We start from the raw sequence: 14,749 nt of genomic DNA on the forward strand, positions 1-14,749 counted from the left end.
GTATGTACAAAATAGAATTACATTTTATGTATCTACTTATAGTACAGTACACCAGAGTTATCAATTCTGCTACTTAAATTCAAAAACTCTAAATTCCTAGAATTACCTCTGGATGACCCTGCAGTCCACTTAATCAGGACCGGACAGGAGTGCATTGAGCCGTGAGATGCAAAGTAGTCAATGAGGGGAATCAATGTATAGATTGGCTAAGGTGGGCCATCAAGGTGCTCTGCTTTGTCCACTCAATTGGTCGCTATCTTATGAGGCAAGGTGATTATGGAAACCAATGAGAGAAAATTAGTGTTTTTCAGCCTTGTTAACCAGGGATCTACCAGGCATTTAGCTCTCAGTTTCTAAAAATAACTAACATGTATGTGAGGACTAAAACAGGTAAAAGCCCTCACATCTGTAACAGAGTGGAATCATTTGTAAATGCCTCTTTGGTTGATTGGCACCTCGGTAATCAATCAGCACGCAGGAAAAGAAAGAAAACACATCAGGATGGAAAGCACAGTGCATTTCTGGGTCAGTTTGATGTATTGTTTTATTGTCAGAAGAGTTTCACTGGTGTAAAACAGTGGTTCCAACCCTTTTCTAAACTGTATTTTAAACTGTATGTTATAACACTATTATCTTAATATTGTATCTTGGAATTGTCTATGTTTAGATTTGGTCGGTTTGGTCAAGTTTGCATTTAAACTATTATCACTTGGCAGTGACAGAATGATTTGAATTGTACATTATCCTTTTATTCTTTTGCTATCTATTTCAATTTCTCTGTTTATGGCCTGTAGCTGGTAGTTAATCCAATTTGTGTGTTAATATTTGTTCTAAACCCAAAATGGACATATATCTTTAAACAAATCATAATTTCTATTTTTAGTTACTCTAGCAACACCATGCTTTAGATGGCGATGTCGGTATGTCATGTCATGTAAAGGCTGCAGATCTGTATTTTTCTTGATCGGAGGAACATCAACAGTTTGATATCAACAGAGTATCCAGTCGAGGATGTGTCCTTTCAATTCTTTATTGTTCCGTCTTTGAAAGCAGAGTATTCATTTTTGTGTAACCTGCAGAGGAAAGCTTATAGCACAGAGCTTATTTTCAAGCAGACACAGCACTTTTCACCCTCTAATGGCAGGGAATTACTCTCACAGGGAACACGATTTCTCCATTTCTTTATTCTGGAGACATGTCGACTCATTAAACTTGAATTGTGACTTAGTCTCACGTTCCGTTCAGAATTTATGGGCAGTGAGAAGGATTCAAAGATGATCTAATAAAATGAGGGTCTCAGGATGTACGTTAGACTACTGTTTCTCCATTTCTACCTCATAACGTGGTTTGAATTATTCAGCAGTCTGACCCAGGCAGCAAAGCTCCCATATTCCTTATGAGTCGCAGATTGAGGACTTGCCATAATTGGTCATCTTTAAGACATTATCAGATGTATATTTTATTGGGCTGTTTGAATATAATCAAAGTACTTGAGAGTATTTTGTTAATAAGAGCCATAAAAGTTACCCTTGGGGAATCTAGCTCTTTGTAGTGAAGATTGATGGATATTATAAATCCCCACTGTACACTGGCTTCTTGTTGAACTCATATACATACATTATACAGTAAATAAGCTGCTACAAACCTGCATTATACAGAGAAATGAAAGTAAACAGCACAATACTGACATACAATTAGCTTGGTTGAATATATATATATATATAAATATATTTTTAAATCTATAATATAAAGTTTTAGATAAACCTGTCCAAAGAATCCCTCCATGACTACCAATCTAACATCTCTTCTATCTCTGTTCTCTTCTCATTACAAGTGTAGTGGAAATCAGCTGTAGTGTTCTCAGTCGAGCCTGGATACTCACGATCTGACAAGTGTTTGTCACAATATGTGCTGTGTGGGATATTTATAGGCCTTTCTCTTGTCTCTGTGTTTAATAATGAGTACAGGTTTGCTGTTGTACTCGCATTTCACTCACAGTATTGCTGACCTCCTGTAAAATTCCCCCCATCTGCTTTTCACAACCAATATTTTCTGTATCTCCAAGATAATGTTTCATTGCATTAATCAATATGGATAGGAAGTGTTTCTTGTTGTATGTGAACTGCTCATGAGCAGTGTGGGACAGAGTGTGTACCATTCACTGATATCACAGTGTTTGGCTGCAGGGTGCAGTGAACTGGAAACAGCATGTTTTAGCCATGCTAGCAAAAATATGGGGTTGTCAATGGTCTGTCTGTCAATCTAGACTGAAATATCTCAACAGCTATTGGCTGGATGGGTGTGAAATTTTGTACAGACATTCATGATCCACAGAGAATGAATCCTACTAACTTTGTGATCTCCTAACTTTCCCTCTAGTGTCACTGTGGGGTTGATATTTTTGTTTTTAGTAAAATAACTCAGTTATTGAAGGATGCCCATGAAATTTGGTCCAGACATTCATGGTGACCATAGGATGAATCCTAATGACTTTGGTGACTCCCTGACTTTTCCTACAGTGTCACCATGTGGTTCACATATTTGTGATTTGAATGAAATGTGTTGACAACTATCGGATGGATTGTCATTAGATTTGATACAGACATGAATCTTTGTGTTTACTGTGTACTCTTTTCCATATTTAATATTCAATCTAATGTCTAATTCTTACCTAAAAAAGGAAGCAGAAACAGAAGAACAGACATGATTGACCAAGTTCTTGACAAAACAGCAGCTTGTAAAACATGACATGTATTCTCAGTAAACTAACTGATGCACTATAAAAATGTGACAAGTTGATCTTACTTTATAACCGATAAATTATACTTATTTACTTAATTTTGTGAAGTTGTTCCAACTTATAAACGGTAGGACAGTTTGGCAACTTATTCTTTCTCACTGTGCTGAAAACATTCAACAATTTGTCATCTTTCTGCAGCAGTTTAAAAACACATTAAACTGTTTAACTCAGTCTCAGATTTAGGCACTTTTATCAGTGCGAAGAAAAGAAGTTCCAGAAATGTCTGCAAAGGTTTAACATTTAAATAACAGGACGGCTTAAAGAGGATAATACCTTTGATTTGATCATAACCTCACAACATATCATGGAGTTAAAGCAGGGATTAGAGAAATAAGGACTGAGCTCTTTATGACCATGCAGCCAGTGATTTTAATCCAATCTCTGTACCCGAACAGTCCACTGAGACGAACACTGAAGAGAATCATTTACCATATGGCTGAATGATTGGACATGGCAAGACAAAAAAAACAACAACAAAAAACAATGAATCATTAAGATTGGTGAGGAAATGGGTCAGTGCCAAGTTAATTGGTAGTCTTGTGTTTGTATGTATTTTGTCAACAGCATAAACCAGCAGCTACTGTCTGTTGTAAATAGGTTATAGCAGTTTGGATTAGGCCTCTTTCATACAGCAGCTATTATATACAGTAGCTATCTTTGTCTTGATTGGATATCATTTATAAGCAAATATACTTGACTTGCATTTTTTGACTAAAAGTAGATAAAATAAAGGAAAAATGTGTTAAATATCAGTAGGTGTGTGTGTCAGTTTATCTAATGAGTTGCTTCATATTTTCAGGCAGTCTAAGTAGGTAGCTGCCTGCAACTGGAGCAAAGTATGTACAGTAAGGTTTCTAATAATAATTCATTTGAAAAGGGTAGTAGGGCGTTGAGAGTGGCGGGCTGCAGACCGGTGCTTTACAGAGGCAGGTAGAGGAAGAGGAGGCGTGCGCATCATAAGGAACACAACAACATAACCGGATAAACAACAAACCTCCTTACTACTGGGAGCCAAGGAGACTGACAGGGAGGAAGATTAGGCAAAATCAACACACACAAAAAAAAACTTTGTATACAATGTATGAGGAATAGCGCATGTTTCCCTCCCTTCCGTCTTGGTTCAGGTGGCTGCAGTCGGTGATAATGATCTGTTTTATTTTGGGGATGCCTGGCTGGAAGCGGAGGGGGCCAGACAGGCGGTGACAGGTCTTGTATTCCTGGTGCAGAGCATGTTCATGTGCAGGTCTGATGTGGATGCTAAGTCTAAGAGACAGACACTGTATCCGGGCGCAGTGCTAAAGCCCGGCTCGCCTGCTACAGTATTGGAACATAAATGGGCCACGCTAAATTCAAACAGTCACATGGCAGCGGATGGCCCTGCAGTTACTGCTGTGTCAGTGGCTGCGGAATCATTTCAAATGTTACACATAATGCAAATATGACTTTCTTATCATAACACCATGCCAGAAAAAACATAACATGACTGTTCGCTTGCAGCATCTCACCATCGCAATTTCAGATCAGTCAAAATTATCATTAAAATAATGAGTTGTGCAGTTGACATTTTCAGGTATGCTGTCCTTCCTTTTTTTTACGGCCAAATGCTAATTGTTCATTATGAAATGTTAATATGAAGGTCACACTGCAGTTCACACACCTTATCATTTCAAATAAAACATGTTTATGCCACCGAGTCTTCCTCTCGGCTTGCCAGTGACCACCTTGTTTTTCACATATTAATCCAAAGCCTCCTGTGTGGTTTGTATGGAGGTGAACTCATGCAGGGGGCTGTGGATGTCTGACATGGCCACCGTGTGATGCCCCCTGGTGCAATGTGTGTATGTGTGTGTGTGTGTGAGAGAGAGAGAAGGAAGAAAGGGGGGTGGAGTGGGGGGGGGGGGGGGGGGGGGGTCGCTGCTTATATTTGTCAAGGTCAATTAATGAATGCAGGGGTAAGGCTGGCAGGATCCCCAAAACGCCCCTGGGGCTCATAAATTATCCAGAAAACACATTAAAAGACAAGATTTGATCTCCTCCAATTAAGATAATTTAGCATCTTTTCCCTCACCAAATGCCTACATAGTATCCAGTCAGGTGTAGCCTACATCACTCCCTCTCTCTGCCTCCCTCCCTCCCTCCCTCAGCATCCATCCTCCAGCCTGCTACACCACAGCAGCGCCAGCAAACCATAGAAGGATGTCCTGCATGGGCTAATTCTCTCCTGCTTATGTTAATGTACAGTTTTCCCTCTCTTGAGTGGGACACCTTGATCCGTCTTCTCACTGATAAAACAAAAGAAAGAGGATTTTTTTTTTGTTTTTTTTAACGCTCTTTCAGAGGCTCAGCTGTGCGCCCCCTTCGTACCCCCCCTCCCACCCCCCCACCCCTGCACCTTTAAGGCAATGGAGAGGGAGAGAAGCGGCTGCGGAGAAGGAGGCGAGGGTTTATTCCACAGTTCTGTGAGGCAGGGCAGGTTATAAGCGCAGGGACCAGTGTGCGCAGTTTGTGTGTGCGGCTGCGGGGAAGATGCGTGTGCTTGTTGCTCGCCGGACGGAGAGAGGCGGCGAAGAGAGAATGAGTTTTCAGCGCAGCTAACAATCAACTCTATGCGCTTTGTAATCCTCGAAAAAATCCAACTTTTACGCATTTTTTTTTTCTCCATATGCCCGAGGTGACATGTTTGGCTATTTTGCGTGCATAGACTTCTAATTTATTTATTTATTATTTATTGATTCTTTTCTTTATTCAGATTTTTGGAGCCTTTTGTTTGTTTTTTGTTTTGTTTTTGTTGTTTTAATTGTTTAACCGTGGAGTTGGGTGTGCGCATTGGCACTTTGTCCTATGCGTCTCCAGCCTCTGACTCAGCAGCAGCAGCAGCGGCGGCGGCGGCGGCACAGCTCACCTGGACCGGAGCGCACCGAGCCGAGCTCCCTCATGTTCCACGCAGAGCAGCGCTCCGACACGGGGGGACGGATGCACTGAGGCCCCGCGCGGTGCGGTGCGGTCAGTCCGAAAAAGGGGAGACGCACAGTTGTGGATCATACACTATCTCCCGCTGTACCAGGAGACAATCAGCAGCAGGAACAAGCTCAAACCTCCTCCTCTTCATCTTCTTCCCAACGTGAAGGATTGAGAGAGAGAGGGAGAGAGAAAGAGGGAGAGAGAAAGAGGGAGAGAGAGAGAGGGAGAGAGAGATTTGCATGCTCCCTTTTCTTTCATTGCAATTGACTTGTTGAAGAATTAAAAGGAAGAATTTACAAGAAGAAAGAGTGCGGGGAGAGAAGAAGAAAAAGCATAAGCTTGGATATTGAACGGAGCGGGGCATGTGGATATTGGCTCTTATCTTTTCCCAGTGCATCTTGAATGGTAGGTGATGCATTTGTGCACGTTAAACTTCAAGTTTATGTGAATTATCCCACAGGACTGAACGTACAAATAATATCTTAAACAGTCTGCATGCATTTGCACATTGAAGGTATTGAATGATTTTTATTTGTGCTGGTAAATTGAACGGAGGAACAGGCTGTTGCTATGTCCTGTCACAAGCACAGAGCCTTTCTGAGGGGAGGGGGGAGGAGGGGGGGTTGATAGTTACATTTACATTAACCTTCATAGAGCTTAAGTGTAAGAACGCTTAACCACTCGTGCATTATACATATTTAAGGTGATCCTTTTATCAAATAGAGAGAGAGAGAGAGATACACAGAAGGAGAGAGAGAGAGAGAGAGGGCTTATGTAGGTTGAGTGATAGGTGCAGCCTGTACTGCATTAGGAACAACACATTTTCATGTGTTTTTTGTTTTAGTTTGTGCACAATATATTTTTAAGGATATTCTAGGCCTTCAATTAAATCTTATTATTATTTTTGTTTCATTCTCAGTTTGAATTAGAGAAGATTATTTATTCTCTTTCATCACACTGTACTGGGCCTCAGTCTGGGTGCATTTTTCTACATCATTTTTAGATGATTCATGTGTATGTTAAGAGTTTTTTAACCGTATTTCAATGTAGATAGCTTCTAAAAAATATTTCTTAGTAATTAATTAATTTTGTTGTAACACATTTGCATGTTTACCTGTATTAATGAGCATTTGTTTGTTTCATCTCCAACCAGGCAGCAAATTGCATTCAAACACTGCAATTATTCACTTAATGAAAATGAAATAATTTCTTTAAAGACATTTGAATGAATTTTCTATTTAGAACTCTACTACTGAACCAAGATGTTGATAAAAAATGTAGTGCATTTATTGAATGCCTTAATAGAAGTAAATGTTTTTATTATTTAATGTATCAAATGTAATAACTTTGCACATATGATTGCATGTTTGCATGCTTTCTGTTAGATCTATCGAGTATCTTCTAGGAAAAAGGATTAAATAGGTTGGCTGTGCTTTCTTTCTGGCATTGCAACCGCCATATTAGAAGCACAGACATGGAGTCATTTTGGATTGGAAAAAAAAAAAAAATAGACAAGCCCTTATCACCCTTGCCCAAGTGCACATCACACAAAATACATCCAGATCCTATTTTGTGCACAGTGAATTCCCCAAAAGATAGGTTTGATAAGTGACAATTGTGTTTTTTGGGGCTGGGGGTGACTGATTTTTTTTTACAGCGAACACAAGAAGGGTGTGTGAGGAAGGGGGGCAATGAGGAGGACAAGGGGCTGTGGGGTAGGGGGTGGGATGTGCGCGTGTTGGGGGGCAGAAATCAGCTCGAAAGAAAATTGGGGGTATTTAGAAGATCTTTCAAAAGGTAGACGGAGGGAAAGGGTTAAAAAAAATTTAAAAAAAAGTGGACACATTGTAAACTGAGAGTAGAGGGTGATGCGTCAAGCAAAGATGACAGGAAAACCATTTTGTGGCCATGCTGAAGGGTTCAATGAAGGCAGTGGTTATTTATAGAAGAGAATGGAGTAAAAGCAGTGACCGTGGCGTACCAAAGACTCCTTTCTGTAATTGATGCCAGACATTGTCCAGAAACAGAGAGGACACTGATGTCCATTTCAAATCTCACTCAATGCTGTGCTGAAATCTCTGTTTGCTGAGCACGATGAATTGCTTTGCTTGTGAATGGCTTTTCCAGTCTCTTTGGTCCAGGCAACAGCGTTGCAAAATGGCTGCTGCTACAGACATCTACATGGAAACTTTGAATGGCAGCAACAGCACTTCTAATTGTGATGAATGCTGCGTTTGTGGTCGCTGCTGATGTTGTACCATTCATATCGACGGACTCGCTTCATTTGACACTGACCTTTTCTATTGATTCAAAGATTCAAATATTGTTTTGTGGGCAGAAATTAGAATTGCCCAAGAGTGCATTATGACAGTCCTCACTTTGTATTTTGATTCTTTCTGTGCAATGCTGAACTGACTGCTGGCAGAATAAAAGGGCTGTGATTGTTGATCTGACACAGTATTCTTTCTGCTGCACATTTGTTTTCACCAAACAGACCTGCAGAGATTAGTCTTAATGAGCAGCTTCCATCAGAATAGTACATTTTGCACCTCTTGTGGATGGAGAGATATAGCTTCCTGAAATAAAGGCTTTTAAGGCTCTGGTCCAGTACAGGCTGCTGAGGTTGTCTCTATGGAGACCTGGGTAATGAGTGTTGCTGCAGTGTGGGCTTTGGGCTCGAGCAACACTGCACTCTGTTCAGGTGACCCTGGGAATGCTTCCTGATAGATTTCAGCCTGTCACTCTTGCCTTATGATATTTATGGGAGTAACATTTGATCTGATTTAAATGCTTGATTGGTCAAATGCTGTAATTGATTTTTGTCTATTTAGGTTTATCCTTTTAAGGCCGTTTATGTAGATACTGATATTTGCATTGTCTGTTAGTAGAAAATATCTTTAAAAGCTTATAAATTCAATCCATCTATTTGCACCTCAGTTCTAGCTTTGCAGTGGTCATTTATGAATTGTAGCTACTGTACAAACTCCATTTTGTTCTGAATTGCCGTTTGCCAATTTGAGGACACATTTGCGAGCTCATCTACAGTAGATATAAACAATTCACCGCTGTGGAGAGTAAAATCCGCTGTGGAGTTCACTTCAGTGGTGCTTGAGCTTTTAAACTGCTCTTGCAAAAGTGTCTATTAAAACCTAAATGGAATGGGAACAACATTTTCCAGTTATGAAGAGATAAAATTGGAGAAATGGCATAATGTTGTTTTTGCTCAGCTATGCCAGGGGGGGAAATCTGACACATGCTCAATTGGACACTAATAAGCTGTGTAAATATACAGCGAAGCTCCTCAATTGGATCTTAGTATCACTCTGTGCATGTGTATTTTTAGCTTTCAGCTTAGGATGGTTAGGGGCTGCTGGAGAAAAGGTACCTTCGCTTATTAAAACATAAGCATTTTCAGTATGACTTCATCCAGACTTCAAACATGATTAATGTAGGAACACGGTTTAGTTTCCCTCTGCTTTTTTTCTGCTCTAGATCATCATAGCAACAGACTGAACACAGAAAATTGTCTCTTAGCTCCTTCATACTGAACAACAATTGTGAAGGATTAAAGATTAAAAATGCCCGAACATCTGAATACCTGTCATCAGCAGTTGCAGACTGCTGATTTTGATTTTTTTGGCTATTCATCGAGAATACCAGATATTAACCCTGATAAGCACAGATATTATAATCAACCAGGCTCAAGAGAGGAGAGCTATTAGACATACAGACATCATTCACTTGTGTGTATCTGTATAATTTTACCAGTTATGAGCAACTAATTGATCACAATGTGATGTGTGTACCTTACTGTGCCACTGAGAGGGAGAAGTCTATGATGTTGTCAGTTGTGAAAGTTGCAATACATGGGTTACACAGCTCCATCTCATAGATATTATACTACTAATTTATGTTTTTCATCAACATAATGAGGAAGGCTTTTAATGAATATATCTGCCAAGTGACAAAGTGTTCACTGACAACATATTTCATTTGTTTTCCTAACAATATTGTATCTGCTCAGAGCAACTAAAGCATGATTCAAGTTGTTTGTAGTTATTTAGGCACTCACAGCTCTTGGTTAAGGATAAGGAAAGATCACAGTCTCGGTTCAATATTGAAAAAGTGACTTGAGCCTATTTTGTCTCAAACTTTCACAGATGTCTTATAAAGATACAGTGTTGCATTTCTTTTATTTAATATTTTTTTGGTGCTGAAAGTGAAACATTTGTCCAGTCTTCGCTAGTCTTAATGTGACTGTTTGATATTGTACACCAAGTTTGATACCGTTTGCAGTGTTCTAACCAATTATCACCAGTCAAAACAGCGCTGTGTAGAGGTCACATTAAGGCCAGTGGGAAACTAGGTCTGTGCAGACTTGTGTCTTTTGGTATACATCTGTCACTTCACATAGAGCCAGAATGGCTTGACAGAGTCACAGCAACACACATCAGCAAACAACAACTGAGCTCAGCTCCTCAGCCGCCCATTAATATCAACCCACCAGTCAACACAATGTAGGCCACCGGGAAGGAAACGTGTTTTTCAAAATGCTGTGATTATTCTTTATTAGTAGTTAGTGCTGACCAGAGTTTACTGATGCTGTGCTGTATTAGTGGTTGGATATTCCTACATTCATTTAACCCTGTATGTTAGTCTGAGCTAATAAACAGTCCATTTCAATACCATGTGTTATGATAATTTGTAGTTACGACCTTCAGGTGATTATTTCTTCATTGTAACACAGTTTAATAATGAAAATGTAGTTTTAACCTGAAATTGATCTATTTTTTTTATACATGGTGTTTCAGATTGTATGTAGTAATCCTGGAAACAGGAAATGAAACTTTTAAAGTCCTCACTTCAGTCACATTCTCATTCAGTAACATGTATTCTGATTGGTTGAATTTAGGTCAGAGCTTTGATTCTTCTTTGACTTTTTTACAACCACTGTACAACTCAGGTTTAGGAAGACATTTTTATTGTAACATCTTATTTTGATCATGCATAAGGCTTTGTAAATGAATATTATCTGGTATTTTTCTAAAGACTTACTGTCTATTAGTGACATGCTGTTTTCGTGGACTCGCTAATCTCAGCAGGATTTGTCAGTGCCATCGGGTCAAGATTTTTTGTGTCGCTCCACTGTGTGCGCTTACGCCTTAGCTTGGCTGTTCAGACGGGTGTAGACTCAAGCATATGTTAATGGATGCACATTGAACTGTTAAAGGTTTCATTTAACCCAGACCGGAATGCTTAAGGAGATGATAGTGTGTAGTGAGGCAGAAAAAGAGGAGGAAGAGCGGGGGAAGAGGGACACAGAGTCAGCTTGTGTTATGTGGTATCTAATGCTGAAATTCATATCAAATCAGCCTGGTTTTCCATGCAGAAACAAGGCTATTTTAGGCACTTTTCCTATATATCAGACAATTATATCATTGGACACTGATGAAGACTGACCAATCTTTAATGTAGGAAGAAGACAAGTTCACTTATGGTTTACAGTTTTGTTCATATTGAGTTCCACAATCCACATTTCCTGGTATAAGTGATAGAAGCAGCTTTAGCTCTTTGTGTAATGTTAGGACAATGCTTTGTACTGCTTATGCTGGTGATAATCAGTGATGCAACTGACATAAGAACAGTGTGATGATTTATGAAATGTCAGGAAAATATGAACTTGACTTTAATAAGGTCAAGGCAAATGGAGTAGAAAAATACTCCGCAATTATTAGAACGCTGGATACAAGAGCGGCTATTAAGGGATTTCCCAGCTTGTGAATGTTTTATGGATAATATGAGAATTGCTATCGATGCTTACTGGAGTCTGTCACTTCTCACGGATGTCACAACCACCATACCACACTTGAGTTTGTTTGGTAACTTTCATAACTCACATGGTGTTTGCATTTGCTTTTAAAAACAGTAAATCCCATTGTGCATTACATGTTTTTAAGATTCTTGCAAAAGTGAATGTAAAGTGCATCAAGACACCAGTGGGTGAACTATTTAAGAATGATGCTGCAAGCAGACTTGTTAAGTCTTTGCTCTAGAACATTGTTCTTGGCATCTGTTGACAGGACAGGTGACTTAACAGGATGACAATTAGTTGTAGTGTTTGTTCTCCATGCAGTCTGTATCCTTTCATTATAAAATAGGGCAGTAGGTTAATGCTTTGGCCACGCAGGTACTGCAAGACGTAAGCTAAGTTCAGCTCAGGCTGTTCCCTAAATAAAGGCCCTGGACATTGCTCTTTGCTCGTAGTCTAGTTTCAGCTTTCCTACATTCACATAAACCCTATTGAAACTTTTTGTTTTTGTCTCATAACATGTGGTTTATCTCATTTTCCTCTATCAATTTTCGATGTCTAACACACAAGAATGTAACAGCAAACTTCAGATACTTTTGATTTTGATAAACTCAACATCAGGCGGTTACTTGTCAGTGAGGAGTCCTCCATTCAGAGCTGTACAGTGACATTTTTCAGCTGATTGGCAACTCTTGAAGCTACAACAGCAAATATTCAACAGCAGGGAAACCTCTGTGAACTGACTCTACAGTCAAACTACAGACGGACATGGAAAGAGCTTTGTTGTCTTAAACAGTATTGTGCTTATTTGCCATGAGCAGATATTCTGGGAATCAAACATTTAGAAACATCAGCGCATTGGCAAATGTGGCATGAAACATGTTGCATATCTTTACTTCTGCTTTGAACATATCTGCAGAATATGTTGGCAGTGGACGTTTCACATGTTCCATATGAATATTTTGCCTCATTTGTTGGGTAGGTGGCAATGCATTATCCTCCATAATGTATTTTTTAAATGCAGTATACTGTAGTTGCATATTCTGATAAAGGTTGGTCACTGGGGTGATGGAATTGTTGCCAAACAACCCTACAGAGACTCTGCCGCCTGTTTGTTCTTCTTGGATGTGGACAGCTATCTGTGTGCTGACAGATCAGCTTTATTTTAACAGTATTTATGGATATCTCTGAAGAAGAGACAGATCCTCCTCCTTTTTTTTATCTTCATGTACATTCACAACAGCACCACACTGTATGCACAGTAAGATGATGATGTGAAATGTTTGTGTGAGCATGTGCTAGAAACATTTGAAGCTCAATAATATCTCATCCTGCAGACCCAATCATTTATCAGAGGGTCTTGGTATCCCTGAGAAAATTCAACATATATCTGAAATCCATCTGAGCTGCAGAAAGGGAAAAGCTTCACTGCAGTGATTAGCTCACACTGTTTATTATGTTTAATTCTAAAATTGTTTATAACTTAAAAAACCAGTAGCCAGTAGTAACAAACAGTATGTAACCTACAACCTATTCATATCTGCTCTGTAGTAGCCATTCATAACACATTGACCCTGCTTAAGTTATTATAACCTCCATGCACAAGGTGATTTCTTAGGTGCAAAATGTGGATATCCAATCAGTGTAGCCCTCTACTGTAAGATATTTGGGTGCAGTTGCTTCTTTATCTTTGTAAGGCTGGTAAACCAGCAGATTACAAAGAATCATTTGCTGACTGTGTAATTAAAAAAAGTGCCAGCTTTTTTGTTTCTTCCAGAGTTTTCTGTTGTCTTGTTTGCTTTTGTAATTTCTCTTTCCTTTTGTTTTTTACAATCTGCTTTATGTGACTTCTGCCATAATCTTTACCAAGACAAGGTTACAAAAAAGATTCAGCAGGTTGTTTATTCCTCTATCAGGCCATTTACAGTATTATTACATCAACGGGACTTGATTTGTGAGGACAGTAAACAAGGACAAAAGGTTTGTATTTTTATATCAGGATATTTCCAATGAGATTAATAAAGACTCAGTATGTTTTGAACCTGAGATTCCCAAGTGCTCAGGTCCCTGCGCTACTTGTTTTGTAAGTAAATAATAGGGAGGTGACCTGGGACTGCCACAGCAATAGTTTGTTAAAAGATAGGTAATAAATAAAAAGATAATATAAAATGAAATAAAACAAACATTAATTTTTTTTTAAACTGAATTTTATACCATGCAGCAAAAAGATATCAAATCACAAACTCACTGGCAGTTTCCCTCTCTTTGGCTGACTACTGGGGTGTATTCATTAGGCGTTACCAAACCGTGCTGATTAGTATTCAAAATCCAGCTCTGTTCCTGTAGCCTGAAATGTGTAACATTTTCAAACATTCTGGCAATGTTTCATTAAAGTGTTGCTAGCCCCCAGCTCCATTCCGCTTCAGTCTCCGCTCTATCAGGCCTTCCCCAGAAGTGATTATGCTAATTGCTGTTTGATCAGATGATTAAATTATAATTTGATTAATCCCGGGCACTAAACGCTCTGAATACGTTGATGTGTATTTTGCTGCCTGGCAGTGTTTGCAGAGCCCCCTTGTCACCAGGCAGGCAGTGTGATACACACAATCCAGGTATAGGACAGAGAAAGATGTATGTAAGGCTGCATTAGGAGGTAGTTATGAACATGAATGAAACACTGGTTTGGATGTACTGTGGTCTAGTAATCACAGAAAACATGATGATTAATAAAGGATCACTGGCGTCTGTGTGCAGATTGAGTACAGCTCTAATGCAGATAGCTGCCATTTTCTCAGCCATTGCTTGTCTCTGTTACTCTCAATTGACCGCGTATCCATCAGGGTGATTTATAATAGTGCTGTGTAGACAGCCTGCTGTAGGACTAAATGACGAGGGTCCTATATTGTATCCTCACTATAGGATTCAAGGTGTATTTTTAGTATGTCTGTTCTGTGATGTGTTTGAGTGTGGTTATACTTCTTGAATGAAGGTAAATTGAAGATATGCAGTGGTGTTGATGCACAAAAACTTTATGATTTCTACAAAATAATGCACAGACACATACAGACCCGCATACGTAATAGATTGGCTGGCTGTGTGTTTGCATTAGTAGCAATAAGGGAGGACTGTCTCCTGCAGTGGGGTTACTGAAGATGAAATGCTCTCGCCTTTGAGGCAAA

The 14,749-nt window shown here is 39.3% G+C and overlaps 1 protein-coding gene across 3 annotated transcripts in view; it reads left to right on the forward strand.

Moving 5' to 3' along the window:
* Positions 1-5,561: 5,561 nt before the first annotated feature.
* Positions 5,562-14,749, forward strand: part of dscama (Down syndrome cell adhesion molecule a) — a 92,831-nt gene continuing 83,643 nt past the window's right edge. For 2 of the 3 annotated variants that reach the window (XM_044371278.1, XM_044371279.1), the window contains exon 1: positions 5,567-6,166. In XM_044371278.1, the coding sequence (XP_044227213.1) occupies positions 6,124-6,166 (43 nt within the window). In that variant the 5' untranslated portion in view covers positions 5,567-6,123. Of the gene's footprint in view, positions 6,167-14,749 lie in introns of all 3 variants that reach the window. The other variant, XM_044371280.1, reaches the window with a different exon arrangement.

The sequence above is a fragment of the Thunnus albacares genome, chromosome 13 (genome assembly GCF_914725855.1).
Source record: "Thunnus albacares chromosome 13, fThuAlb1.1, whole genome shotgun sequence".
NCBI lineage: Eukaryota > Metazoa > Chordata > Actinopteri > Scombriformes > Scombridae > Thunnus > Thunnus albacares.